Genomic DNA, 27967 nt, shown 5'->3' on the forward strand with positions numbered 1-27967 from the left:
ACTGAAAAGAGTCTGGTTCCCTCCTCCCTCAGCCCGCCCTTGAGATACTTGTCAGCATTGATAAGGTCCCCCCTCAGCCTTCTCTTCTCCAGACTAAAGAGTCCCAGCTCTCTCAGTCTCTCCTCATAAGGGAGATGCTCCAATCCTTTAATCATCTTTGTTGCCCTTTGCTGGACTCTCTCCAGCAGTTCCCTGTCTCTCTTGAACTGGGGAGCCCAGCACTGGAGGCAGGATTCCAGTTGTGGCCTCACCAGTGCAGAGTAGAGGGGGAGAATGACCTCCCTTGACCTGCTGGCCACACTCTTCCCTACGCAGCCCAGGATTCCGTTGGCCTCTTGGCCACAAGAGCACACTGCTTGCTCATTGGCATTTTGTTGTCCACCAGGACCCCTAGATCCTTTTCTTCAGAGCTTGTCTCCAGCAGGTCCACCCCTAACCTGTACTGATGCCTGACATTCTTCTTCCCCAGGAAGGGGATGAAGAATAGGGAACGGGGCTGTAACGTGTAAAAAGAACGGGATTCAAAAAGTGTGCCCAGGATGGGCAGATTGAGAAGGAAAGATAAATGTCACGTGTGTGTTGCAGAACAATTCACCAGTAATATTTAATGAAGCCAAGCGCAAAGGTTTCCAGTTTTCTCAGTTGGAGTTGTTTCCTGTGTGTTGCCGTGCACTGAGGTCTGGCTGGGCCAGGTGAATCTTCATGCAATGAGTAGTCACTTTTGTTTGCCTCAAGATCTTTCCTTGTCCTGCCTGCAAAGTGCCTGTGAAGCACGTGTCACTGCCATCGTCCCGTATCAAAACCTTACCCAGTTTGTCAGAATACAAAGAAGTGGCGTGAGCACTGCTGCGGGTTTGTTTGTTTCATTCTTCTTCCAAGTTATTTCTTCACTCTTTCTTCCAGTATAATACCACCTGGTGTCTTGGGCCATTCCTGAAAAAAAAAAACCAAACCAGTATTTCAATGTCAGCTCCTTAAGATTTCTCACCAGAGAGCACAAGAGGTTCAGGACCTCAGCTTGGCTCCAGCCAGAGGCAGAACGAGGAGAAATGGCCAAGGTTTAAAATAAGATGTGCAGTGTGCTGAAGCAGTCGTGCCAAAGCACACAAACAACAGATTTAAATTTAATTACTTACACACATTTAAACAAATGAGAGGGTCTCCAAACACTTCAGCTCAGCGTAGTCTGGTGAATTAGAGGTCCACAGGCTGGCTGGTCAGAAACCACTTCAGAACAGTGTGAGAAAGGCTAATTCAGAGCCTTCAGATCATTATACAGAATTAACTTGCAAGATTAAATTGCTGTTGATTATATTGGGAGTAGAAACATTAATGTGCCAGATACATCATGCCATTATATGGTGTATGGCATGGGGTATGCGCATATCATTGCAGTCTCAGTTAGAAGGATACAAACCATTTATGTACAAAATCTTCTCTCTTTGGAAAAAAGAGGTTGGTGCTTTTCTCTCCTCATCCCTCCTTCAATAAGATGATACTTGAGCAGTTTTCAAAGTGTATGAGGAAGAGGACTGCTGCTTTGATTGATTGATTGTTTTTTACCGCTTATCTTCAATGCTCTGTTATTTAAGTGTGTAATACTTCACGTGCACTTTACCGCTTATCTTCAATGTTCAGTTATTTAAGTGTGTAATACTTCACGTGCACCCAGTGTTTTAGATTATCATGATTTCTACTACATCTGTGTAAGAAAAGAAATGAAAGGTGGTTGATAGTTTTGGCAGCAAGCATTTTGATGAAGGGAAAAAAATAGCATAGAAAAGACCTTAGAAGAGAAAAAAAAAATATCAGAAGGGAGAGAAGTCCAAACCTTTGGCTAAAAAGGAAGGAATAGACTTATATGGGGGGAAAAAGCAGACAATATTTGACAATTAACTTCAAGCAGGGGAGAGAACAGTCAAAACTGCCCTTACCATAGTGTTTGAGCCTTGGTGATGGAGCAGAGACAGCGGTGTTATCCAGTGTAACAGAGGAAGAGAAACTGAAGAGCGTGATTGCAGAATAGTGAAATCAGTTTTGGTCAAGCCAAATGTGAAGAGGTGGTGAATCAGCCAAGATTAAAGATCCAAGAAGCTCCAAAGGATGCATGATTAAATGGAGGAAAAAAATACCAGCATGGATAAATATGACTGAAAGTTGTCAAAAGTAAGAGATAAATAAACCCTTGTGAACAGAGGAAATTACTTAAGAACACAGGCTTAAGGATGCAAGACTCCAATGGCTATCCAAGGGCAGGATTCCTTGCCAGTTACTGCCTGATCCCTTTTTTTTTTTCATTCCTTCAGAAGTGTGGGGGCAGCTTGTGCTGAATTGCTTCTTTGGGAAGGTCTTACTCATCTTAATCACTGCTGATCAAATGAGTAATCTCATCGGATGAGCAAAGGTTTTTTGATTTCAATTATAAAAAATGATGGGTGAGTAAAGAACCCCACTAAAGCACATATCTTTATTATATTCTAAAACATTCTACTAACCAAGATTTACAATTGCTTGGCTTTGTAGCTTCTGTAAGGAGAAGTTGGAGACAATCAAGAAACAGGAAATGATTGTGTTCCTGTCTTCTCAACAAAGGCAGAAAGCAATTCTTTGACAGGGAGTAACTGCATAGCTTTGACTTTTGAAGAAACGTACTGACAGATATGGAGGTTCTCTTAATAACAATTTAAGACCCTGATGATAACTCTATTACATTCTTGGGAGAAAATTTAAGCACTTTCCAAGTTCCATTATGTATTTCACAAACTTGTATTCAGCTACAGTTTGAAACAGTCTTCAGCTTTCTTGCTCTTTAGCATTGACATCATAGAATCATCTAGGTTGGACGGGACCTTCAAGATCATTGCTGTACTTCTAGAAAACAAGGTAAACCTTCATCAGGCTAATGCTCTTCCAATCCTGTAGTAATATCTCTTGTCCAGTGAAGCCTTGCCGTTATTTATAAAATGTCATACAACAAAACAATTTATTTTAGAGCCAGAAATGTAAAGGTCTTGCTCTTTTTCTTCAAGGGCGGGGCAAGGAGAAGATAGAGATCTGTAGAGAAGTATGTAAAACAGGCATGCTTCTCACTGAGGAAATAATTTCATAAGCCCACAGACAAGGTTAGAGTCATGTCCTGATGTTATCTGCTACAATCACATAGCTCTTTTTAACACGCCTGTATCATCATAGCGAGTGATTAATTTCTAAGCTACAACTATCTCCTTGGCTAAGCCTCTAATGATGTTGGTGCTTTATAGAATTGCTAAAACATAAAAACACATCTAATGCTTTGCCTTGTGAATTTGGTGGTCAACTGCTGAAAAACAAACCATTTCCTGCAACATGGTCCCACTGTGCCTGAAGGGTTTAGATTTGCCAGGCAGGCACAGAAATTGTGGTGGTCAATTGCTGAAAAAACAAACCATTTCCTGCACCATGGTCCTACCGTGCCTGAACGGTTTAGATTTGCCAGGCAGGCACAGAAATTATGACACTGGCTTAAAGACCGTAACTTCAAAAATAGTTTTGGCGTATTTTATTTGTTGGCTCTTTTGGAGTTTGCTTAGGTCAATTTTTATGCAGAAATGTAGAAATTTATCTCTTTTAGTTGATAGTCTCATATCATAGTCTCATTGATTCATTCATAGTCTCATTGGTTCCCAGAAACTCTGATTAGTGAATATGATGTTGTAATATCCTCTGACTTCATCTACTGTTTACCAGCACTGAAAGGAGAGGAATCTGTTTTGGTTCCCAATTTAGTCGAAGGCACAGGCTAAATTGTTGCTCTTGCACAAGTTTCTTTTGTCAAGAGTCAAACGATTAAAAAGCCAGCTGAGAAATAATTGCACCCAGTCCTCCTCACCCAGAGGGCAGCCCTGGAGACAGCAGGGATGTAGAGCTGTGGTACCCAACGGTCTTGGGGCAGCTGAATGGTCCTGTGAGGGACTGATAGGATTCCCAGGTTACGCTGTGGTTTAATCAGACCTCAGTACTACCAAGACAAAGAATGAAATGGGGATGTGAGATCTTCCACCCTTTTTATATCCTGTAAAGAGCGAGCATGGGATTAACCTGAGGATTTAGGACATAGTCTCTCACCATATTTTTGCTGACGTGCTCTGATGACATATGAGATAGCAGCGTAGCACTTGTGCAAGCAATCAAAGTTTTATAATTATACTATTGCTTAACAAGGTTAGTTTTCTGTTCTGAGGTTGTTTTCCAGATGAGGAGTTTGTTCAACTCTTATCTTACCTGCAGAATGCGTAAAACCCAATGGGAAATAGGTGCCAATTTTGGAGTATTTTCAGAGTGAGATTTTCCTCTAGAGTTTATCCCCTTTGTGCTACCCTGTCATGCTGCGGGTCTGAGGTCCAGAGTGGCTGGAGCTGCCTGGCAGAAAAGGACCTGGGGGTGTTGGTCGACTGTCGGCTGAACAGGAGCCAGCAGTGTGCCCAGGTGGCCAAGAAAGCCAGCAGCATCCTGGCCTGTGTCAGGAACAGTGTGGGGAGTAGGGCCCGAGAGGTGATTGTCCCCCTGTACTGGGCACTGGTGAGGCCTCACCTTGAGTTCTGTGTCCAGTTTTGGGCCCCCCACCATAAAAAAGACATTGAGGTGCTGGAGCGGGTCCAGAGAAGGGCGACAAAGCTGGTGAGGGGTCTGGAGCACAAGTCTTGTGAGGAGAGGCTGAGGGAGCTGGGGAGGCTGAGGGGAGACCTTCTTGCTCTCTCCAACTCCTGGGTGGTGGTTTGTGGTTTTTGTGGTTTTTTTTTGTTTTGTTTTGTTTTGTTTTGTTTTGTTTTGTTTTGTTTGTTTGTTTGTTTGTTGGTTGGACTCAATGATCTCTGAGGTCCCTTCCAACCACTACGATTCTGTGATTCTGTGATTCTGTAATGCAGGACAGGAGGAGACAGAGCCATAGCCAGCTTCTTGCTCTGCCCCTTCTGCCTCGCCGAGCAAACCTCAGTGCGGGACAGTGTCACCCAGTTTGTTTGAAAAGACTATTTCACACTGGGTTTTGAACTGCTGCAAAAGCTACTGAGCAAAAAAGCTCAGGAGGAATGTTTCAGTGAGATTAAAACAAGGCAACGCTGATCTGTATAAAGTGTCTTCCCTACGTCAGTCTGGAAGCTTTCCTAAAGCATTTTGGAAGAAAATTTGCTTCCAGACTGATTCATAGGTTTCTCAGTAATTAGTTCAGCAGCAGTTCCACTTTCTCAGTAGTGGTCACTGAAGCAGCCTAAATCCAGCTTAGTGTTGGGATCTATATCAGCATTCTGGTTCTCAGGAAAGTACTGCATTTTTATAAAACAGAGGCTTTCATTTTTGGGCCAAATTCAAACTGAACTACAAGATGGATAGGTAAAATATTTGTGTGGATAAGCTTGAGGTGAGCTTATTTTAAATCTGAATGTGGCTTTCTGGGGGCTATGGAAACAGAATTAAGCAAAGGGTTAGACCAGTTAGGGATGTAAGTTTTACAAAAGCAAATGCTAACAAAAGTTCGAAGGAGAGGTAAGGTGTTACATTACAGAGTTTAAGCCAGTCTCTAGCTATTAAAATTACAGAATCACCTAAACTGGAGGTGAAAGATCCAAAGAGAACATATTTAGTTGATTATGTTCCTTCCCCAGAGCATATCAACTACATGTCATTCCTGACAGATATTGGACTACCGTGCCACAAAACCCTCCAGTGAAAGATATCCCATAACTGCAACACAACCTGTTCTTACATGTCATTGATCTCAGTTGGAGAAAGCTTTATCTCCTTTGTTGCCTTTTAAGCCCCTATACATTTGTTGTTCTGAATATAGTACCATGAATGTAGATTATTACTGCTTCACAGTGAGCATTTATATTTTTGTTATCACATCTCTCCATAGTCTTTCCTTCTGTTAACTGTTTCTCCCATCTTTGAGTTCATTCTCCTAAATCATGTTAGGGGATCTGTGATAACTCCTAATGTTACTTTTCTGGACTTTCTTTAACTTGTCTCTTTGAGGTACCCAAACAGAGTACACTCAGCAGATCTAGATCTTACCAGCAACAAGTTGAGTGCAAGGATTACCTCTGGGGCCTCAAACGTGATAATATACAGCTTGTTTTTACACCAGCATGAAGTTGTTAACTCTGGCTTATCATACTTGGCTTATCATTTTGCAATGAAACGTTGGAAAGATGTTTTGACAGGAGCTCAACAATGCTCCGTTGCCCCTGCGTGGTGGCTTCTAGGGTCTTCTTAGGTCGCAGTGTTTTCTGGCTGTTCATGGAGATGAGCTCCTGAATTAGGTAGACCAGGCACACAGATAAGTAACTCCCCAGCTTCTCTTCCCAAAGAAAGATCATATGATGTTTAGAGCTGGCTGTTTTCTCTATGAACATCTTTCTATGTTCATAGAGATGAGCTCCTGAATTGGGTAGACCAGGTAACTCCCCAGCTTCTCTTCGCAAAGAAAGATCATATGATGTTTAGAGCTGGTTTCATCACGAAATGTCCTTACCTGCAAAAGGCTTAACGAGATGCTAATGAAGAACAAGCGTAGAGAGAGCAGAGACCTGAACCATGAGTTGTGAAGAACCTACCCTATCTGTGGATCATGGCATCGTCACTGCCTACCCTTTCCCTTTGGTAGGGTCCTCTCTTTTCAGGTGTGAACCGTTCCTGGGAATGGAAATTTTGTCTGTGCAGCTCACGGGCTTGTCTATCTTGAAGACATTCTGTTATTGGACAAAAATCTCAACATAATATATAAATGTGACATTTTTGTTTACCAGCATGTCAGCTGGTACCATTTAAGAACCTCACTGCAGTGTCTATGACTTGTTGACACAGTGTCAATATTTCCAGTAGAAAGAAATGGTTGCATTTAAAATTGGTTAGTTAATATCAAAATAATATCAAAGAGAGGATGTTATATCTAGTGTAGAGAAAGGAGGTCACTTTAAAGGACAGATTTTTCTTTTACCCCAAAGTTTAAATAAATTTCTTTGAAGAGAAAATTCCTTTTATTTGGAGCTGCAAGTTGATTTATTAAAAAAAAAAATAAAATAATCCAGCCATTCTGTAGCTCTTCCTTCCATCTGCTTTGAGCTTATACCCATTGATTATTTTACCTGATATATTATCAGGCACTGAAAAAAGCAGAACAGGTTCCTTGGAACAGATTGTGTCAGTAAATGTCTTGCTATAGCAGCGCAGTGCTTATAAGTACCTCTCTGTGCTAGTTTTTCCATGAATGCTTAACCTCTAGTTTTGGATTTATCTATCAACAGGAGACCATCAGCCTGTAAAAATCCTGTATCTTTTTTACAGCTTCAAGAATAGACAAACTAGTCTTCGGAGCTGTTTGTACTGGGTTTTCTTGTCTTATGTATAAGAGAGGAGAGATTTGCAAAAAGGAAATCTATCTGGTGAGAGCAGGTGACGTATAGCTGAGGGGAAAAAAATAGGAGAAGCGTTCCAGCTGGGAGTCCCTCCATTAGCTCTGGCAAGGAGCAGCCAAAGTGCCTGCCAACACCCAAGTACTATTTCATCTATATGTGCACAAAAGTAGATCTGTTGGCATTCATACCCGTTGCTTTAAATTTACGTTTCTTCCTGTGCAAGCTCAAAGTAGCCGTGTTGGCATGGGATACCCTGTGCTCACCACAGCCTGCCTCCAGACCTGAACTGGCTGAAATCATCCCCAAGATGAAACACAACATCTTCCTCCCCGAAGAACTGAAATGTGCTGTTCCAGTGGAGCTGTCTGGATTTTTTAAGGTTAAAACAGGAATATTCTAGGCAAACCAAGGAGTAAATAAACACCCGAAGGGAATGTGAATGACTGCCCGTTAGCATAGGGAGAGGAAAGGAACAGAGGGGGAGAGAGAGAGAGAGAGAAACACCTGACTGGGAGCCTGGCTGGTGGTTGAAGTTCCTGCACTTTATTTCTGTTGATGTACGAGTCACGTTAGAAGAGGAAAAGTGATGCCGAGCCGTTTCTTTAGGCGCTACCCAACGTTTGCGGGTGCGACGTCGGATAAACGAGCTCAAAAATCAGAGTTAAGAGTCGTGGAAAGGGAAGAGATTTAAAATCTAATCTCCCGGGAGGATTCCCGCGAGGAGCATAGGCGCAATGGAGCTGTTAAATGTTCAATTTGTCTGTGCCGGGGGCGGGGGGGGGCAGAGACGAGCGGTGCCCGTGGGGGGAGCGGGCAGGAGGGGAACCCCGCTCACCCCTGCACCACCGGACGCGGGGCGAGCCCGGGCCCCCGCGGGCACTTAATTTACTGGGAGCCCCCACGTCGTGCTTGTGGGCACGGAGCGACCCGGACCCGTCACTGCCCCACACGCCGTGCATTGGCACCCCCTGCCCCCCCCACCTCCTCCCGGGGCCGGGGGGGTGGGCGCTCCTCTCCCCCCCGGCACCGCCGGTGAGCTGGGCAGCTCGGAGCGGGTCATAGAAAGCTACCGAGATGTTTTCCAAAAAAATCCCATTGCTTGTCATCTGAAAAAAAAAAACAAAAAACAAAAAACAAAAACAAAAACAAAACAAAACAAAAAAAACCCCAAACCAAACAATCAAAACCAAAAAACCACCACAAAACACACCAAAATTAGAACCCCGAACCAAAAAAAAACCCCCTAATACGCTTTTGCAACCGTCGTTCCGCAAAACGAGCGCGGAGAAGTCGCGCAGCCCCCGCGGGTGCGCCCCCCGCCCCCCTCCGCGGGGAGGAAGAGGAAGGTGCGCGGGAGGCCGAGAAGAGGGAACCCTCATCGGACCCTCGAGCACTCGCGCGTGATTTTCAGCGTGTGCGTGTACCCCCTGAAACCTCCGGGCTAAAACCGCACCAACAAACCCGTCCCCGCAGCTTTATCCCCCCGCGGTGACACGCACCATTCCCGCCGTCGGGCGCGACCCGCGGCGTCGCCTCCGCGGAAACACGAACGGAGAAACGCCAGGAGGTCCCCGGGAAAGCTTCCCCACCCGTTTTAATTAGAAAAGCGAGCCATTTCGCTGCCCTCGGCACCTGTCCAGCCGTGCGCAGCGGCCGCGCAAGCGTGCGCGGGGCTCCGCCGGCCGCGGTGTGTCCGCAGCAGCGCGGTACGGGCGGTGGAAGGGATGCAGGGAAGGGAGGCAGGGACGGGAACGGGCGGAGCCGCGCCGGGGGTCCCGGGTACCGTCAGCGCGGACCCCCCTCCTCCGGCCGCGCTCCCTGCGCTCCTCCGCACAGCGTATCGCCCGCTGCCGGGGCTGGGGTCTGGGCACCCCCGGGATAGGGTCTGGCATCCCCGGGATAGGGTCTGGGCATCCCCGGGATGGGGTCTGGCATCCCCGGGATAGGGTCTGGGCATCCCCGGGATGGGGTCTGGGCACCTCCGGGATGGGGTCTGGGCACCCCCGGGATAGGGTCTGGGCACCCCCGGGATGGGGTCTGGGAATCCCCGGGATGGGGTGTGGGCATCCTCGGGATAGGATCTGGGTATCCCGGGATAGGGTCTGGGCACCCCCGGGATAGGGTCTGGCATCCCCGGGATGGGCATCGCCGGGATAGGGTCTGGGTATCCCCGGGATGGGGTCTGGGCATCCCCGGGATAGGGTCTGGCATCCCCGGGATGGAGTCTGGGCACCCCCGGGATAGGGTCTGGCATCCCCGGGATAGGGTCTGGGCACCTCCGGGATGGGGTCTGGGCACCCCCGGGATAGGGTCTGGGCACCCCCGGGATGGGGTCTGGGCACCCCCGGGATAGGGTCTGGGCACCCCCGGGATGGGGTCTGGGCACCCCCGGGATAGGGTCTGGGCACCCCCGGGATGGGGTCTGGGCACCCCCGGGATAGGGTGTGGGCATCCTCGGGATAGGATCTGGGTATCCCGAGATAGGGTCTGGGCACCCCCGGGATAGGGTCTGGCATCCCCGGGATGGGCATCGCCGGGATAGGGTCTGGGTATCCCCGGGACGGGGTCTGGGCACCCCCGGGATAGGGTCTGGGTATCCCGGGATGGGGTCTGGGCACCCCCGAAATAGGGTCTGGCACCCCCGGGATAGGGTCTGGGTATCCCGGGATGGGGTCTGGGCACCCCCGAAATAGGGTCTGGCACCCCCGGGATAGGGTCTGGGTATCCCGGGATGGGGTCTGGGCACCCCCGGGATGGGGTCTGGCATCCCCGGGATAGGGTCTGGCATCCCCGGGATGGGCATCGCCGGGATAGGGTCTGGGTATCCCCGGGACGGGGTCTGGGCACCCCCGGGATAGGGTCTGGCATCCCCGGGATGGGGTCTGGGCATCCCCTCTCCCGCGGGGGACGCGCACCGGCGTCTCCCGGCTCCACAACCCCCCCCGCGGCTCACGGCGAGCAGGGGAGCCCCCCCCAGCTCTCGGGGGGCGGCGGAAGGGTTTTCCGCGCTGCGGAAGAGTCCGCCCGTCCCGCTTCTCCCCCCATTCCCCCCCGCGCCCGTTCTGGCCCGTTCACCTCCCACCCCCGAGTGGGGTCTCGGGCAGGGCGGCCGCCCCCGCCGGTTTCCCCCCCGGTTTCCCCCCCCGGTTTCCCCGCCGCAAACCCGCCGTCTGGGCAAACATCCTGCGCGGGCAGGTGCTGCGCGGCCGCGCCGTGACAAAGAGCCCTCGGCGGGTGATGCATGGGGCGGCGGGGCAGCTGGCCGGTAATCCCCGCCGGCGGGGATGGAGACCCTCCCTTCCCCGGTGCCTCTTCCGCTGCACCTGCCCGTTGAGAGGTGTGTTATTGCGGTGGCGGTGATGAAGATGATGATGATGATGGTGATGATGGTGATGACGGTTTCCTCGAGGGCGCGGAGCGGTGCCGGGGGGAGGCGGTGCGGGCGGCTGGCGGGGCACGGCGCGGAGAGGGGCTGCTCGCAGGGCCCTTCTCCCCGGGATTACCGGCACCAAGCCCCCCCGCCGGGCGGCGGAGGCGGCGATTGGCTGGCGGGCGCGCGCGGGCGCCCACGCAGGCAGCGGCGGCGGCAGGTATAAAGGGGCGCCGGCGGGCCCTGCGTGGCACCGCGGATCGGCCGCCTCAGCGGAACCCTCCTCCGCACCGCGCCGCGCCTCCCCGCCGGTAAGCACCGCCGCGGACTCCCCGCGTCACCCCCCTTCCTCTCCCGGGGGTGCGGGGCTTTGCGCGGGGCCGCCCTGCTTCCATTCAGGAGTGCGCGCTCGTTCCGCGGCTGGGCGAGGAAGGTGGGAGAGAGTTGCTGCTCCTCCTCCTCCTCCTCTTCTTCCTCCTCCTTCTCTCTCTTCCCGGCGGGACGGCTCCCCCGGTGCGGGGCTGGGTGCTCCGCCGGCGCTGAGCACCCCTCGGGTGATGCGCGGCGCCCCGCGGAAGGCGCCTGGTCCTTCCGATGGGCCCCGTCGGGAAACGGGAGCTGGAGGACACGGAGCCGGTGTGGTAGTTCGTGGTGTGCTCCTGAGTCCAACATATTGATGCTATAAGAGAAAGAGGTGTCTCTCAAAGCAGGTATCTTCAGGGTGTGTATATATATATATATATCTATACATTTTTTACAGGTTTTGTTCTGATGGCTACTTTTAAACATATCCTTTTTTTCTGGTTTTCTACTTATTGAAATTTAACTCCTGAATTCGTATAGTGTAGTCTGAACTGGGGTACCAGTGTGCTACCTGCCACGAAGCAAGCAGCTTCAGGCAAAGTGCTGCCAGTGGCACTTCGTTCTTCCAAATATTAGTCAATAAACATGTTGGTTTTTCTTTTCCTGCGACTCTTACCCCACACCTGTCCGTGTTGGACACACGTTGTGTGCAGCAGCGAGGCAGAGGAACGTGTTTTCCACCAATTTGAGGGAAAGTCTGCATTAAGTTCAATGCAGAGAGCTGTACAGGGCTGCAGCTCTGAAAAGCTGCATTTTTATCCTCTGTAACAGTGCGGAGTTATTTTAAAATTTTGAAAAAATAGCAGCATAATAGCTATAACCAAAAGAAGTGGAAAGGCAATATATATTTTGGAAAAAAAAGAAAAGAAAAAGAAGCTGTTAGCGTTTGTGTTACTTGTGGCTAGGGAACGATGACCTCTTTAGAAGATCTTACAGGATTGAGAGGGTTGGAAAGCGGCCATTGCTTGATGTACCTCTTTGTTGTAGAGAGGAAATCATGGTTATGCTGAAGATTTCATCTTTCCTTGCTGTTTATGCCTTGGTTGTGTGCCAGATGGAGAGCTGCCAGGCAGCCCCAGTCAGGTAAGAAGCTTGTCCTGTTGCTGACTGCTCTGTCTGAATGGCATGAAAATACTTGGATGCTTTAGAGGTCCAGGGGGAAAACAGACCACGGTGAATGAGAAAGCTGGCTTTTTTTTTTTTTCTTTTGAAGCTCTCTTTGGCACTGTAATTTTTAATTGCATATATAAAACACCTAATGCTGGGCATGAGGAGGGCTTACACTGTCGTGATGTGCACTGATGAGTGACAAACCCCTCTGGCTGCAGCACACTGGGTTTTATTCACCCTGTTTTGCTTTGCCCCTGCCCAGACCTGGCCTGGAGTCCCTGGCAGAGCGAGTGACGCTCAGCGACTACGAAGCTCGGAGGTTATTAAACGCCCTGGTCAAAGAGTTCATACAGATGACAGCAGAAGAGCTGGAGCAAGCCTCTGAGGGGAACAGGTAAGGACTGCAGCTCTGGGGTGGGCAAAAGACAACGGGGGGGAACGTGTTTGATCCTTAACAACAGCCATCTGAGCAGACCCATCTGCAGTTCAAGGTTTATTTTTCTTTTCTTGGAGTTATGGCTAACGGTGGTCACCAAACTGGTGAAGGATGATACTGCAGAGGCACCCTGATGTTGGTATGGGGGGAATGGCTTCCACCTAGTTAACCTGCTTCTGTCTGTCTTCTGCAACTGAAAGTGGAAGGCGAGTTGAGCTTGAATCATAGAATCATAGAATCATTGAGGTTGGAAGAGACCCTTGGGATCATCGAGTCCAACCATCTACCCTACTCTACAAAGTCCTCCCCTACACCATGTCCCTCAGTACCCCATCTAAACATCCCTGGGGGGACGTTTATGAATGAGGGGGTTGTGTTAAAATATGGCAGCAAAAGGTACGTCTTCCTAGTGGGAGTGTGAGGGGCCGTTGAGTCACTCTTGGATTCTCTGTCGTGAAGGTGCATGCTGTCGTAAGGCATGGGGAGCCCCTGGCAGGGGGGACACCTTCCTCCTGATGCACGCAGACCCAAGACCCCCCACAGACCCAAGGCATGCGAGTGCATTTGCATTATCCTGGCAGGATTTGTATCCCAGAGCATGGTGGTGATGTACCAGAGACCGAACAGCATGCTGAACACGGGGGGAGTCACACTTCCCCACCACTGACTGCCAGCATCCAAAAGGCTAATGAATGAGCTTGCTTTTCAACAAAGTTGAATTAGTTGAAAAAACCAGTGTTTTCCTTCTCTGATGCATTTGTATGAACTTCCCTTGCATGGAATGTGATGCGGAGGGTTTGGTTTTTTTATTATAGTTTATAAAGTATATTTACGTAGGGAAGAAATGCATGAAGATGCATGTTGGAGATCTACTCTTCCTTTGGGCATGTTTGTTGTTGTGTTGTTTGTTTTTTTTTGTTTTTTTTTTTTCCCCCCTGCAGCCTGGATAGACCTATTTCCAAACGCTGTGCCAGTCTGAGTACTTGTGTGCTGGGCAAACTGTCTCAAGAATTGCACAAATTGCAAACTTACCCTCGCACTGACGTCGGGGCTGGAACTCCTGGCAAGAAAAGAAATGTGCTGAGTGACCCGGAACACGAACGCTATGCAAGCTATGGGGACCCTCTAGGAAACAACTAGACATTGCTTATTCCTCCCCTCCTACCCCTTTTTTTAACCTGATGCATGTGGATCTAACTTTGATTGCTAACTTTGCTGTGTTCTTTTGATTCTGTTTTCGACAGAGAATGTTTGAGATGGACCATAAAGTTAGGAAGACAGAGAACATAACATGCACACCAAGCTAGGGGGGGAAAATAAATAAATAAAAATAAACAGCACTGCCTTGACATTTCAAATGATTTTCTTAGACCCTGATTAAAAAAAAAATTCTAAACAAGGCTCTTCATTTCTGGCTGTTAAGTGTACAAGTAGACTCTTCTTTTGTGCTTGGCCATGCACTTGTTCAATAAACCTATTTTTCTATAAGGATTAGATCTGCTTGGTTTAATAACTTGTTTTAGGATGTGAGATTTCTAGAAAAGGCTAGAAAAATTTTAAAAGCTGTCTTAATATTCAAGAGAGGCAATGCCAGTAATTCTAGAGAAGTTTTAAGAGAACTTAGAAATTGGAATTGGACACATACGTACGTACTGATGTGATTGGGCAAGCATGTACTCCTGTTAGCAAGGGTCCTGAGGAGCAAAGGAATGAGGAAAGGCTCATACAAATTTGTTCAAACAAACTAGAAATGTAATCCTGTTTAAAACTGGGTACTGAATACTTCCAGGTAAGAATTTTGTGTTCTTTTCTTCTTCCTTTCTTACTTTACAATAGGTCTTTACAACAGTATATTTTAAAACTCTGGTATCTTTAAAATATTTGCATTAATTCAAGACAATATTTGCATTAATTCAAGACAGTATGTTGTAGGTGAATTGTAAATTAAGAGACAAAACCAGATTTCTTTAAAGTTCTTCTATTGCAGCACTGCATCTACCAGAGGCCTGTTCCAAAAAAATTGGCATTAATGTTATGAACAGTGTTCGTTGTTAACATTAATAAACTGTCTTGTAATGCATATCTGAGGAAAAAAATCCCTTCTACTGAAAGAATGTCATTGCTTTAATAGAATTGGCAGTAAGGTTATGAACAGTGTTCGTCGTTAACATTAATAAACTGTCTTGTAATGCATATCTGAGGGAAAAAAATCCCTTCTACTGAAAGAATGTCATTGCTTTAATAGGAAATTCTTCAAGGAAGGACTGTTTGAATGCTTATGCCTATAAGTATTCCATCTAGCAAAATTATTAGCTGTGGGCTGAACTCTGAGAACAGACCTAATCCTGTGAATTACTCCTGTAGTGAAGTGTTGTAGTAGACAGAGAGGCTGAACTCAAAACAGACCTAATCCTGTGAACTGCTCCTGTAGTGAAGTGTTGTAGTAGACAGAGGTCTGACTCCAGGAATGGGGGGGTTTCCACATTAATTAAATATGTGGAAGCAGTATGTTTGTGTGGTTCTGCTTGGAAAGCAGTTGTCATCAGTGATGCTGGGATTTCTTGTGTTTTCTGGGCATTCTGGAGCACGGATGTTGAAGTGAGAGGTTAAAGATCAGTGCCTGCTGCTGTCCTTCAGCAGCACTACAAAAAAAAAAAATATGCAGATCTCAGCTTTTGGAGGAAGTGGGGATTGGTTAAATAATCCAGACCTGGGCCTCCTCTGTAGCTCTCTGTTGGCCATAGGGACTTGCTGGAGGCAGGTGATGGCTCAGGTGTTGCTGAAAATCTGGTGTGGCTTAACCTTTGGTCCAACTGCCCAAGAGAGGAAGGGCTCAGCCACCTCTTTTAAACTGAGACTGACGCTTAGAAAAACATAAAGACACATCTTTTAGAGCTTAGAAGCTGCAAATCCCTGCTGCTCAGCAAGCCTACTCCTACAGAAAACTCTCCTAGGCCTAGCATCCCTTACTGAGGTCTCATGGTATGCAGTGTAGATGCTTCAGGAACTAACTCTTTTTTTTTTTCCTTTTGAAAAGCAGTGTCACAGCACAGAAGAGGGCGTGCAACACAGCCACCTGTGTGACCCACCGCCTGGCAGACTTCCTGAGCAGGTCAGGAGGAGTGGGCAAGAACAACTTTGTACCAACCAACGTGGGGTCCAAGGCCTTCGGCAGGCGAAGAAGAAGCATTCAAATATAAAAAAAAGCTGAATGATAATGTGAATATGGTAAATACGCCTCAATAAACCAAATCTGTAACGCAAGCGACCTGTGCCACTGTCAGAATTTTAGTTTTACTGGATGAATAACTACGTTAACCTGAGAAAGCAGAGCAAGTGACAGCATAAAAGATGATGTTACAAATATAATAGTAGCATGTTTAGACTGTAAAGAAGAGCTTTTGTAGATGTTCTACTTAGATAACTAGCTTTGCAGTGTATTAACTAAATGCAAGGGTTTGGTTAGAGTTATTTGTTTATTTTACCAGAAACATTTCTTTATTAACATACCAGTAACTCTGGATTTGTTTCTTTCAGGTTGCCGTGAAACTGAAAGTTCAACTATAATTTCTAACAAAAGCAACTCTTCTCCATAAATCAAGACAGCCAGAAAGAAGATTAATTTTGCATCCTAATACTGAAAATGTTTTATTTAATACAAATGAAAACACTTCTGTTATGTATAGTACAAGAGAATCTAGTTATTAAAGTTAAATTATTGTATATTCTTTTTATATGCAACTCTATTTCAAATAAAATGTGACAGCATCTATTATTTATTTATCTTCCAGCTTATATGTGATCCATGCTACTTATCCTGGCACTACTGCCACAACTCGGGGATTATACTAAGCTGCTGCCTGGCAAGGCATATGTGTATTATACGGTGTGCTGTGCCTTGATGTAAAACACTTAACTAACCTGATTGTACAGTATGTTTAAAAGAAAAACCAACAGACACTTAAATATTGTATCATTTGTGAATTTACGCAAAATTAAAAAAGTATTTTAGATACACTTGGATTGAGAAACTGATCTTTCATTTGAACACACTTGTGGAAACATTGGGTACTAACCCAACATCAGTGGAGATCAGATGGCCCATTGATCTGCTACAGCCTTATTAACTATAAATACTAGGATTTGAGTCAAAAGTTCAGAACGGAAAGAATAGCTGTCTTTTATGTATATAAAGCAGTAGCTCAAAAAGACACTACTTAATGAGACTTCTGCTAGAAAAGCAAAAAGAAGCCACAGCTACATTTAATAAAACCATAGAGACAAACTTCATCATGTGTGGGTTAAGACTAAATGTTCTTATACAGGATGTAGTTCAGATGAAATGGCCTAACAACCTTCGTAGATTTTTGTCTAAGGTTGAAAAAGTGAATTAGAAAGGAAGAGAAAAAGGAGCTACGGAAATGTACCTTTCTTTTAAGCAATCCTGAAACAGTCTATTTAGGGATCAGGGATAAATAATTAGAGTGAGTGGAGAAGAGGGTAGCTGGAAGCAATCCATGGACTTCTAAGTGGCGCTGCCAACTTCCTCTTCAAAGTTGCTGCTGCTTCAGTTTAGTAGCTGAGTCAGATATTTGTTTAGGTTTGTTCTGTGGCTCCACAGCTGGAGTCTAAAATCTGCTTGGTTAGTTCAGCTGAAGATCACCTCGCTGTGCAAAGTGGAGGTTAAGGCTCTCATGATATCTTTGTCTGTCTCTGCTGCAGGTGTTAGAGCCAAAAAGAGAAGCGTGGTCAACCAGCTGTAGACATAGCCAGTCAGGCTGTTCGGTGACGATGCCTCTGTACCATGCTCATTCGTGGCTATGGTTTTATTCCTTGGGGAACATTTCAGCCCTGGTAAGTCAGCGTACAAAGCTAGACCTTGTAGAAGATATAAAACAGTTTAGAGGCAAAAGTTCCAGTTCCCAAATGGGCAAAGAAGGGATGTTCAGACTTGGGTTGCAAACCTGTTGTCCGGGTCCAGAGAAGGGCGACAAAGCTGGTGAGGGGTCTGGAGCACAAGTCTTATGAGGAGAGGCTGAGGGAGCTGGGGTTATTCAGCCTGGAGAAGAGGAGGCTGAGGGGAGACCTTATTGCTCTCTCCAACTCCCTGAAAGGAGGGTGTAGAGAGGTGGGGGTCGGTCTCTTCTCCCAAGTCCCAGGCGACAGGATGAGAGGAAATGGCCTCAAGTTGCACCAGGGGAGGTTCAGGCTGGATATTAGGAAACATTTTTTCACTGAAAGGGTCATCAGCCATTGGAATGGGCTGCCCAGGGAGGTGGTTGAGGCCCCATCCCTGGAGGTGTTCAAAAGACGGGTTGATGTAGTGCTGGGAGGTCTGGTTTAGTGATGATGCTCCTTGTTTGTTGTGTGGGTGTCTATTTTTGTCAGTCAGGTTGACGGTTGGACAAGATGATCTTTAAGGTCCCTTCCAACCTAGAAGATTCTGTGATTCTGTGAAATAGTCAAGGGCTTTTTTCCATTTTCATCTGAAGAACCTGAGCTTGGCTGCAACTGGGTGTGATATACTCACATGGTGAACCACCCCCTCTGCTTGTATGAGGATCTGGTTGGGTTAGAGCCAGCGGCCAGTTTTGGAGCCCTGAAGCATTCTTTGTGAGGTTTGGGATATTTTTCCCTCTTTTCCTGTGCACAAGGTGGGGATTGTCTGCTGAGATTACCTGGTTACCTCAGCAACACCTTTCCCTGTTATTGCAGAGCCTCTGGGCACAGGTGGCAGGTGGTCTTTGCTCCCTGCCACAACACCCAACATCTTAATCTTCTCCAGGGTAAAATGCTGAGTCACAGTTACTGCGATGAACACATATAATTTAATAATTCATATTTATTAAGAAGCCAGGCAATGTTCATGGGCCCCTCCATCTTTAAATGAATGCTCAGGCAGTTTATTTTTTCCATTTACAGCCCTTGTCTGCTGAGAGACACACCTGAGGCTGCTCCAGGTAACTGTATGACAGGCGGAGTGCCCGTCTCTTCCAAAAACTATTATTCTTTCTTTTCAGTTTGACAAAGTTATGCATTTTTTTATGCCAGCCTGAGCAATTTCATCAGTCTAATTTTATGCCAAATGACAAACCTAACATGTAAAACAGATTCTAGTAATGTCAGTGCTGGATTTTACATTGTCCTGGTTGGAGGAAGGTTGGATGAAACTTTTGATGTGTGTTTTTTGGTTTGTTTGTTGGGCTTTTTTTAGGAAGATATAGTTACTTTCATATCCCCAGCTCGGTTCCTGTTGTATCTTCTATCTCTTTTCTCATTAAGATCTCTATCTGCACTGCAATGCGATACACTCACCAAATCACTGTGCCTGTAAAGGACATATTTAGAGGGCAATAGCACTATGAAAACAAAGGCGAATAGGAAAAAAGGTGAGGACCCCTTTTCCATTATGTGAAGAGACAGAAACCGTTCACCACAAAACCGAGTTGCTCAGAGCGTTAGGGGAAGCAGATTATTATTGATACAAGACAAAACTAGAAGTGTACACACTAATATTTTAATTAATTTTTAAAATTTTGAGGTGGTGAATATGGTAGAAGGAGTTGCAGAGCCCCTAGAAGCTTGTCAATTGCTTTGACTGACCTTCGTGAACAAGTGAAAAACATTGCTTCCATTTTTTTAAAAAGTGCTATTCTTGATAATATTATCCAAACTTGTCAGCTCTTCAGTAAACCCTAAATGTCTACCCTGGGAGAAAATCTGTTTTGGAATTAGTATTTAATAAGGGAAAGTATGTTTTCTAATGTGCTTACCTTTCCATTTTAATTACATTTTCATTCTAATCATGCTGAAAGCTATGTGTGAGTGGCATCAAACCCAAGGTGCTTGGTATTCAGTCAGCCAAGACAACACAGAGGTGGAAAATGTAACATTGGTGCAGTATGTGTGAGTGGCATCAAACCCAAGGTACTTGGTATTCAGTCAGCCAAGACAACACAGAGTAGTCATGTATGATTGTTTGTATTCTTGTTTGCGAGGCGGTATCACCACGACTACGGTTTGGTTCTGATGCTTTTAGATGTTTTTCAAAAAGTTTCTTTTTTCCTTAACAGTTAGGGTTTTTTTTTAAGCTGTGTGCACACGAACGCTCTGTGAGTGTACTTTGCAAAAAGGGTAGAAATTTCTGAGAAATATCTGAGGATAATTCATTGTAGGCTGTCTTCATGTCATTATAGAATTTTGGGGCTTTAATTTTGCAGATTATTTTCTAGTGCTTTGGTTAAGAAATTTCTGAGAAATATCTAAGGATAATTCATTGTAGGCTGTCGTCAAGTCATTATAGAATTTTGGGGCTTTCATTTTGCAGATTATTTTCTAGTGCTTTGGTTTTCCAGTACAGATACTGACACAAGCACCGTGTGGTCCCAGGAAAGGTTATGAATTTTGCCCAGTCCTCTGCTCTGAGCTGATGGGAAGTAAAAAAGCACCATCTTGTGGCCAGCAAATAAGCTCAGTGAGGGCACACAGGGCTATTTACCCACCTGCTCCTGCTTTTGTCTTGCTGGTGAGTGCAGCTTCCAGCTGGATGTGGGGTGGGTGAGCAGGGGATGGCCACTTGGGCTGATGCCATGAGGCAAACTCACCTGCTGGCCTCTTGGAGCAGGCTGCGGGGATGGGAACATGCAGGAGGGCACTGTGGGCTCCCTGAGGTGCCATTGGGACCCCAGAGCCAACGTGCAACGCCGTGGCACCAGAGCGGTATCAGGCAGATGTGGGCCAACTGGTGTGGTACCAGGTGATGGCTTACAGAGAAGTTACTATCAGCTTGTGTCCTCATGGACCTTTGCAGCTGCCAAAACAGCAGCATCACAGAGTTGTAGAGGTTGGAAGAGACCTTCAGAAACCATCTAGTCCAACCCCCCTGCCCAAGCATGGTCACCTAGAGCAGGATGGACAGGAACGCATCTGGGCGGGTTTTGAATATCTCCAGAGAAGGAGACTCCTCAACCTCTCTGGGCAGCCTCTTCCAGTGCCCTGTCACATGAATTTTGCCCTGTCCTCTGCTCTGAGCTGATGGGAAGTAAAAAAGCACCATCTTGTGGCCTGCAAATAAGCTCAGTGAGGGCACACAGGGTTCCCTCTCAGATCAGCTATTTACCCACCTGCTCCTGCTTTTGTCTTGCTGGTGAGCACAGCTTCCAGCTGGATGTGGGGTGGGTGAGCAGGGGTGGCCACTTGGGTTGATGCCATGAGGCAAACTCACCTGCTGGCCTCTTGGAGCAGGCTGTGGGGATGGGAACATGCAGGAGGGCATTGTGGGCTCCCTGAGGTGCCATTGGGACCCCAGAGCCAACGTGCAACGCCGTGGCACCAGAGCGGTATCAGGCAGATGTGGGCCAACTGGTGTGGTACCAGGTGATGGCTTACAGAGAAGTTACTATCAGCTTGTGTCCTCATGGACCTTTGCAGCTGCCAAAACAGCAGCATCACAGAGTTGTAGAGGTTGGAAGAGACCTTCAGAAACCATCTAGTCCAACCCCCCTGCCCAAGCATGGTCACCTAGAGCAGGATGGACAGGAACGCATCTGGGCGGGTTTTGAATATCTCCAGAGAAGGAGACTCCTCAACCTCTCTGGGCAGCCTCTTCCAGTGCCCTGTCACCCTCAAAGTAAAAAGTTGAGACAGAACTTCATGTGTTCCAGCTTGTGTCCATTGCCCCTTGAACTTGTCCTGTCACCAGGCACCAAATGAGATGCAGTAGCTGTTCAGCTGTGTGCCCTTTGCCAAGGAGCAGGTGGCCTCCTGCTCCTAGATCTGACTGAGTTTTTGGTTCAGGATCATACACTAGGACATCCCTGCTTGTATTGGTAGAGCGTCATTTTGAAATAACCCAAGTGGACTTTCACTGCAAATATTAGCTCCCTTTTTTCTCCTTCTGTTAGTGGAATTTAATTCATCTTCCTGAAAGCTTCCATCATCTGCAGTGTGAGAAGGGAGCGGAGCTAATGCTATTGCTTCTGACACTGAGCACTGCCAAAAGCAGCTTAAAGCAGGCAGTAGTAAATTTTGGTATTGGTTATCTAATCCAGCATTGTCATGTCTAATTAGCAGATTGAACATCTCTAAAAGGTGAAGAGTTTAAAACATGCTGGAGAGTTTGGGTCTGTGCATTTTTTAGGCTGAACTATTTTAGAACAGAATACTGTTAGAGATGAACTGGGCGTTTCAAGCCCGATTTCAACCATGTTGAGTGCTGGCAACTTCTTTCCAAGCTGGTCATGCTCACTGCTTCTGACAACCAGTTGAACATCGCCCTGGCTGCTGGAAGATGTCCACAGGGCACATATATTTGCTGCCTCTTTATTGTTCTAAAAGGCACAACATCCTTCCCCTGTTCTGCATAGAATCACCCTCTACTTTGGATGCTCCTTATGCCTTTTAAATTTTTTCTCTTCTGCAGAAAATGTCCAAGGAGTATAGTACCTTTTTTTTTTTTCTTTTTTTCTTTTTTTTTCAGAAAGTAAGTAATTCCCATTTCTAAAGTATGCCAAACATTGCGATACTGCCTCTAGGAGATTTCTGATCCATCCTTAGAGTAATAAGAATCATTGCAACATTTATCTTTTCTTTCTATTCTTGGCTTAAGCACAATTCTTGTTTGCAAGAATTACTCTTTTGGCTGGGGCAGAGGTGTGATCCCAGCTAACTTGTTGGCAAATATTGCCTTTAAAAGCCTGAATGTGTACCTCTGGGCAGGTTTTTTTTTTCCCCTAATGTGTGAGAAAATACTCATAGATCCCACTTGGTACTTCATTACACTCATATTGCCTGTCCACAAAAGACGATTAGACTGGAGCTGGTTTGGCTTTTCTATTTTCTTCAGTTGTTGTGCCACATTTCTTCTTCTTTTCAAGGGCTTTTCTTAATAGCATCTTGTCACATTCGCACATGAGGCCATTTGACATTGCATCAATCTATTCGGTGTCCACAAACTACAGCATAGATCATAAAGGCAAGAAATCTCTACAACTCCCTGAAAGGAGGGTGTAGAGAGGTGGGGGTCGGTCTCTTCTCCCAAGTCACAGGCGACAGGACGAGAGGAAATGGCCTCAAGTTACACCAGGGGAGGTTCAGGCCGGGTATTAGGAAACATTTTTTCCCTGAAAGGGTTCTCAGGCATTGGAATGGGCTGCCCAGGGGGGTGGTTGAGGCACCATCCCTGGAGGTGTTCAAAAGACAGGCTGATGTAGTGCTGGGAGGTATGGTTTAGTGATGGTGATGCTCCTTGTTTGTTGTGCGGGTGTCTGTTTTTGTCAGTCAGGTTGATGGTTGGACAAGATGATCTTTAAGGTCCCTTCCAACCTAGAAGATTCTGTGATTTTCCAATTGCTCTCAGAGAGTCTGCAAACCAGTCTTCTCCGAGGAGACTACATGGCAAGGAGTGTGGTCATCTGCAGGTGATGGTCATGTATGACAGAGACAGAGGCACGACAGTCTTGAGGAACTCCTACCAAGGTTGTCTTGGGTTACTGCTCTCAAGATTGCCAGCAGACATAAGTGCTTGAGACTCTGGCAGCTGTGTAGTAGAAAGGAAATGACCTCAAGATGAAGCAAAGGTGAGGAAGGATAGGAGGAAGGATATTAGGAAAAGGATAGGAGAGGAAGGATATTAGGATAAGATAGGAGAGGAAGGATATTAGGAAAAATTTTTTCACTGAAAGGGTTATCAGGCATTGGAATGGGCTGCCCAGGGAGGTGGTTGAGGCCCCATCCCTGGAGGCGTTCAAAAGACAGGTTGATGTAGTGCTGGGAGGTCTGGTTTAGTGATGATGCTCCTTGTTTGTTGTGTGGGTGTCTGTTTTTGTCAGTCAGGTTGACGGTTGGACAAGATGATCTTTGAGGTCCCTTCCAACCTAGAAGATTCTGTGATTCTGTGAAGCAATGAGGGCTTTAAACACTAAACAATTTGTGTAATTACAAAGTGTGGATGCAGTAAGCAGTTTGTGAACATGCCAGGCATTTCCCTGAGAGGCCACAGTCCACACTGGAGCATGGGAAGGTGGAGAGGACAGTCAGATTAGTGTTTTCAGTGCATTACCTTCTTTTTCTTACCATGGTATTTTGTCTCCTTCAGCACTGGCCAAGTGTTGCTGGTGTTCTCTGACCTCTGTCAGTTGGGTCAGAAAGGTGGGATGTCCCTGGGGCTGGGGGCTGGCAGGGGCCACAGAGGCAGGCTGTGCCCCGGCCCCTCCACAGCAAAGGAACGGGGATTGATAACTCCAGATAGAAATCCCAGCCGTGCCCAGTGTGTTTCCTCTTGGCCTCTGGAGAGAGGCATAAAAAGGCTGCTTCCCCCTTCATGGCCTACCCGTCTCCTGAGGTGCCCACACTGTCATAGCAGGAGGAGTTTGTAGCTCTCTGCTCCTCAGCTGCTTCTTACCAGCTCCCATCCTCGCCGCAGCAGCTGTAGCCCAGAGCCCTGGGCACACTGGAGGCTGCCTCCTCCTCCTCCTCCTCTCCCAGGGCTGATGGAGACAGCCCATGGACCCCACTCCCCACCCTGGTAGGCCCAACTGACCTGCCTTCCTGTATAGCTTTGCTGCAAGTCATAAATCACCATCATAAGGAGCACTTTTCTTTGCTGTTTAGAAAACCAGATATTTTGCTTACTTTTTGTTTGCTCCCTCTCAGGCCATTTCTGCTCCATGAAAGAAATTAATCCTATGGCTATTTGGAGTCTTTATAGTTTCTTCGTAGTTTTGCAAACACTTCGAAAGTCAAAATCAATTATGTCAGCCACATTAATTTGCCCATTATTCTGCTGACATGCTTAAAGGCTGTTATAGGTCTTCACTGTCTCTTGTTGTGGAGGGAGCCAATTATTCTAATTAACATATGTTCCTAAAATAGTTACATAGATAGTTTATAATTCTATTTTTATCTTGGGATATAACCATGCTTTTCTATTGAGCAACATCATAGTTATTATTACTAGTGGGTAGGAATGGCCTGTTAACTGCAAATGAATCCCAAACAATGCATCAGGGGAAGGATGATGGCTGTAGTGGAGTGACTGTTATGGACAGGCAGATTTTATCTACGGAAGAGGCTCAGCAGCTTAGAGATGCTTTTATCATGTCAGTTCTCCTAGAGAGGCTGAAGGTGACAGTGCTGCCAGTGATGTTTTTGAGCATGTGTGTATTTTCCAAGGAAGGTTTTTACTCTTAGTTAACATAGTCCTTTCCTCCTAAGGCTGGAAAATTCTTCTTTATCTTTAGTTCAAGAGTTAACTTAGTTATAAAAATAAAGATTGATTTGTGTTCTTAATGTAACAGAAGCAAAGAATTAAATGTAAAAAAGGAAATAGACGTGACCTCCAAATGCTGGAATTGCAAAGTTTAAATGAAAACTGCCTTAGTTTTCATTTAAAAGACTTACAGATGAGCAGATCAGAGACCAAGACAGTTGAAACACTTCATATATATTGACAGTGAAGTCAAGGGTATTTTAATAAACTTTATGCATTGTTTATTTCTAGTTCAAGCTTATTGCTGGTAAGGTTACGCACTTCAATGTAGAAAAGTTTTGTTTGCATTGTGTGAACCTGCCTTTTGCTTCTCTTCCCTATCTAAAGTTACCAGAAGAGGTAAAATGTCTATGCTGTATCTTTTTCCACTAGACAGTGGCAGCTATGTGTAATCTTGCTCCTCTGGTGCTGAAGCACTGGTTTTATAATTGTGTGTTTTAAAACCACATGCATTTAGTATTTAATTAACTGAAATGTCGTTGTGATTGAAGTTCTTGGTAGGATTAGTGTCCCTATTCAGTTATTCCAGTGATTTTCTGGAAGATGATGGAATACCACCTTGTAACAACAGCATCTACAGCACTCGTAACTAAAAGCCTTAGCACCATGTCCCACCTCTTGGTAGCACAGGTTGCTGAAGTGTCCCACTCACAAAAAGAACAATCCAGGTAACCCTGGGGTCCCTAAGACCTTTCTTTCACTGTAGTCACCAGTGTTTCCCCTCATCAAAATTTTTATTGATTATTTGGGTATTCCTTGCAACATTTGCAGAAGATATGATTTCTGGGCTGCCACTGGTGCCACACTAATGATACAGCAGGTAGGACTTGAGATAAAGCCTCCACTTGTACAAATGTTAGTAATTTGACAGGTGAAATACACTTCTAGTTCAGGAGCTCTTGATGACGTGCCAAGATAAAAGTTAACTTGGGTTGTCTCTCACAGCCAGGTTGTAGCAGATCATGCTCCATCAGCCTGCCTAAACTGTGCAAGAAAACCACTTTCTCCTGCTGCTGGACCTCTAGCTATGGAGACCAGGCAGATCTTTTTTTATGGGCCCATTTTTTTCCTTCAGGGTTTTACTCCCATTTTTTTCCTTCAGGGTTTTACTCGCTAATCAGAAATTCAACCTGACGGGGCTTCACAAAATACAGTCTCCAGCATACTGATTAGAAAATACTGAGATTTGTACATCAGATGCTTTTTGCTGTATACTTTTTAATGACCTTTTTTAACTTTGTAATTAAGTCGGACTAAGAAGTAATATCCCGTATGTCTCATAACTCACTTTTTTCACTCGAGATCGGTATATTCAATTCCTGGAATTCAAGTGTTATTTCTTAGGGGAGCTGAATCTCCTTTATAGCACTCACAGAGGACCCTACATTGATATAAACTTAATGTGTACATATAAAGCCCATTAACATTGCCACAGAAATATGAGGTATCTGTAATGTAAACAAGAATGTAGGCTAACATTTACATAGCTTCATTTTAGTCTCAGGTAAAAATTCTATCGGGGAAGAAGAGAGGGGAAGGCATTTCACTTTCTGTTTTAGTAAGTTTTCAGTGACTGCATAGCAATTAAAACTGTAAATGTGCTCGTTGAGTGATTAGTAAATACATCTTCTAGAAGCTAGAGGGCATAGGAGACACAGAAAGTCTCCAGTGTAACTCAGTTTTCAAGAGTCAGAGTAACTTTCTGTTCTTTTCCCATAAAATTGCACTTGCTACTGAAGTTCCAGCTGATTTTATTCATTTTCTGAAGAGAAGTGACTGAAAAGCAGAAATGTCTTTCTGGGGTTTTATCAGTTTTGTAGATGGTCTAAAGGAAAATCAATTATTTGTATTGCTGTTGATCTAAATGAAGATGTTAAAATATGCTTCCTATTTTTAATCCAGAATAGTTTAGTAATAAGTTTACATTCTGCAGGAGCTCCTATTATTAACCACTGAAGAGAGAACTACTAATAACTGTTTAAATGGAAAAGGTCAAAGGTAAGTTCATGGGCTTTGCTATCGCGTTTAATAACCACAGACTTCAGAGGGGCAAAACGTTTGGTAACTTTTCTTCACCTCTACACAGTATTTCTGTGATAGCCAAATCCTGCTGTGTTTTATGTTACAATCTGTGTGTCTACTAGTGTAATACCTGCGTGGGAGGGATGCTGGCAGACTTTTTGCACTATAGACTAAGCCTTATTTTGTTTGCATTTTGAGAATAAAGTTTACAGGGCTTACCCTAAACATGGAAGAGAAACAGAGCATCCTGAGCTGCTCTTTGGAAAACCTGCCCAAATTCCAGTGTGTTTTGTTTCCAATTCAAGGTAATCCAGTGAGAGAACTGAACTTTGCCACAGGCTGTAAAGGAAACAAGATATACACATTGATTAGTTTATGCTGAGTTTCTCGGGTCAGTTGACTTGCTCTCTCAAACAGAAAATCAAAGGTACCGTGAGTTTGTATGACTGCAGCAGCAAAGAAAAGATTCCCCCCAGCCTTTGTGAACAGCTACATTTTCCACAGGTTTTATGCCTAAAGCCAGACGGGTGCTGAACCATGGGATAATATTCCAGTGAACAAAACAGGACTGGTGGAGTAATGAAACTCCGCTGAATTATTCATTGGGTCCTGAATGATGCAGAGAGAGTTATTGTAGTGAACACCCCTGAAGAGGAGAGCAGCACAAGGTACCTGCCTGTGTGGTACCTGACCATGTTCCCAGGTAGGGAGCTGCAAAAATGAATGTCTTGTAAAAATGAACTGGAAGCAAGGTACCTGCCTGTGTGGTACACCTGACCATGTTCCCAGGTAGGCAGCTGCAAAAATGAATGTCTTGTAAAAATGAACTGGAACAGCAATGTTTGGTAGCTGTCCATTACTCATCTAGAAATAGTTAATCTAATTCCAACAAAACAGTTAAGTGCATGCGCCAGTGCCATGGACATAAAATTAAAAGCAGGTTCAAGTGCTTTGCTGAAAAGCAATGGACTTCTGCACACCTATAAAGAGAAGCCCATCTTCAAAAA

The 27967-nt window shown here is 45.7% G+C and overlaps 1 protein-coding gene across 4 annotated transcripts; it reads left to right on the forward strand.

Moving 5' to 3' along the window:
* Window positions 1–10991: 10991 nt before the first annotated feature.
* Window positions 10992–16685, forward strand: LOC106895416 (calcitonin gene-related peptide). Of its 4 annotated transcripts, none has more exons than XR_001413415.1 (5): window positions 10992–11072; window positions 12112–12207; window positions 12497–12628; window positions 13612–14459; window positions 15708–15731. XR_001413415.1 is itself a non-coding variant. In XM_014954831.1 (5 exons), the coding sequence occupies exons 2-4, from the start codon at window positions 12122–12124 to the stop codon at window positions 15868–15870; spliced, it is 381 nt and encodes a 126-aa protein (XP_014810317.1). In that variant the 5' UTR covers window positions 10992–11072; window positions 12112–12121; the 3' UTR covers window positions 15871–15898; window positions 16208–16685. The 4 variants fall into 4 exon arrangements, 3 of the variants coding, with proteins under 3 accessions (XP_014810317.1, XP_014810318.1, XP_014810316.1); XM_014954831.1 differs by lacking the exon at window positions 13612–14459 and adding an exon at window positions 16208–16685 and having other exon boundaries at window positions 15708–15898; XM_014954832.1 differs by lacking the exon at window positions 13612–14459 and adding an exon at window positions 16208–16685 and having other exon boundaries at window positions 15711–15898.
* The last annotated feature ends 11282 nt before the right edge of the window (window positions 16686–27967 follow it).

The sequence above is a fragment of the Calidris pugnax genome, unplaced genomic scaffold (assembly GCF_001431845.1).
Source record: "Calidris pugnax isolate Ruff unplaced genomic scaffold, ASM143184v1 scaffold186, whole genome shotgun sequence".
Classification (NCBI taxonomy): Eukaryota; Metazoa; Chordata; class Aves; order Charadriiformes; family Scolopacidae; genus Calidris; species Calidris pugnax.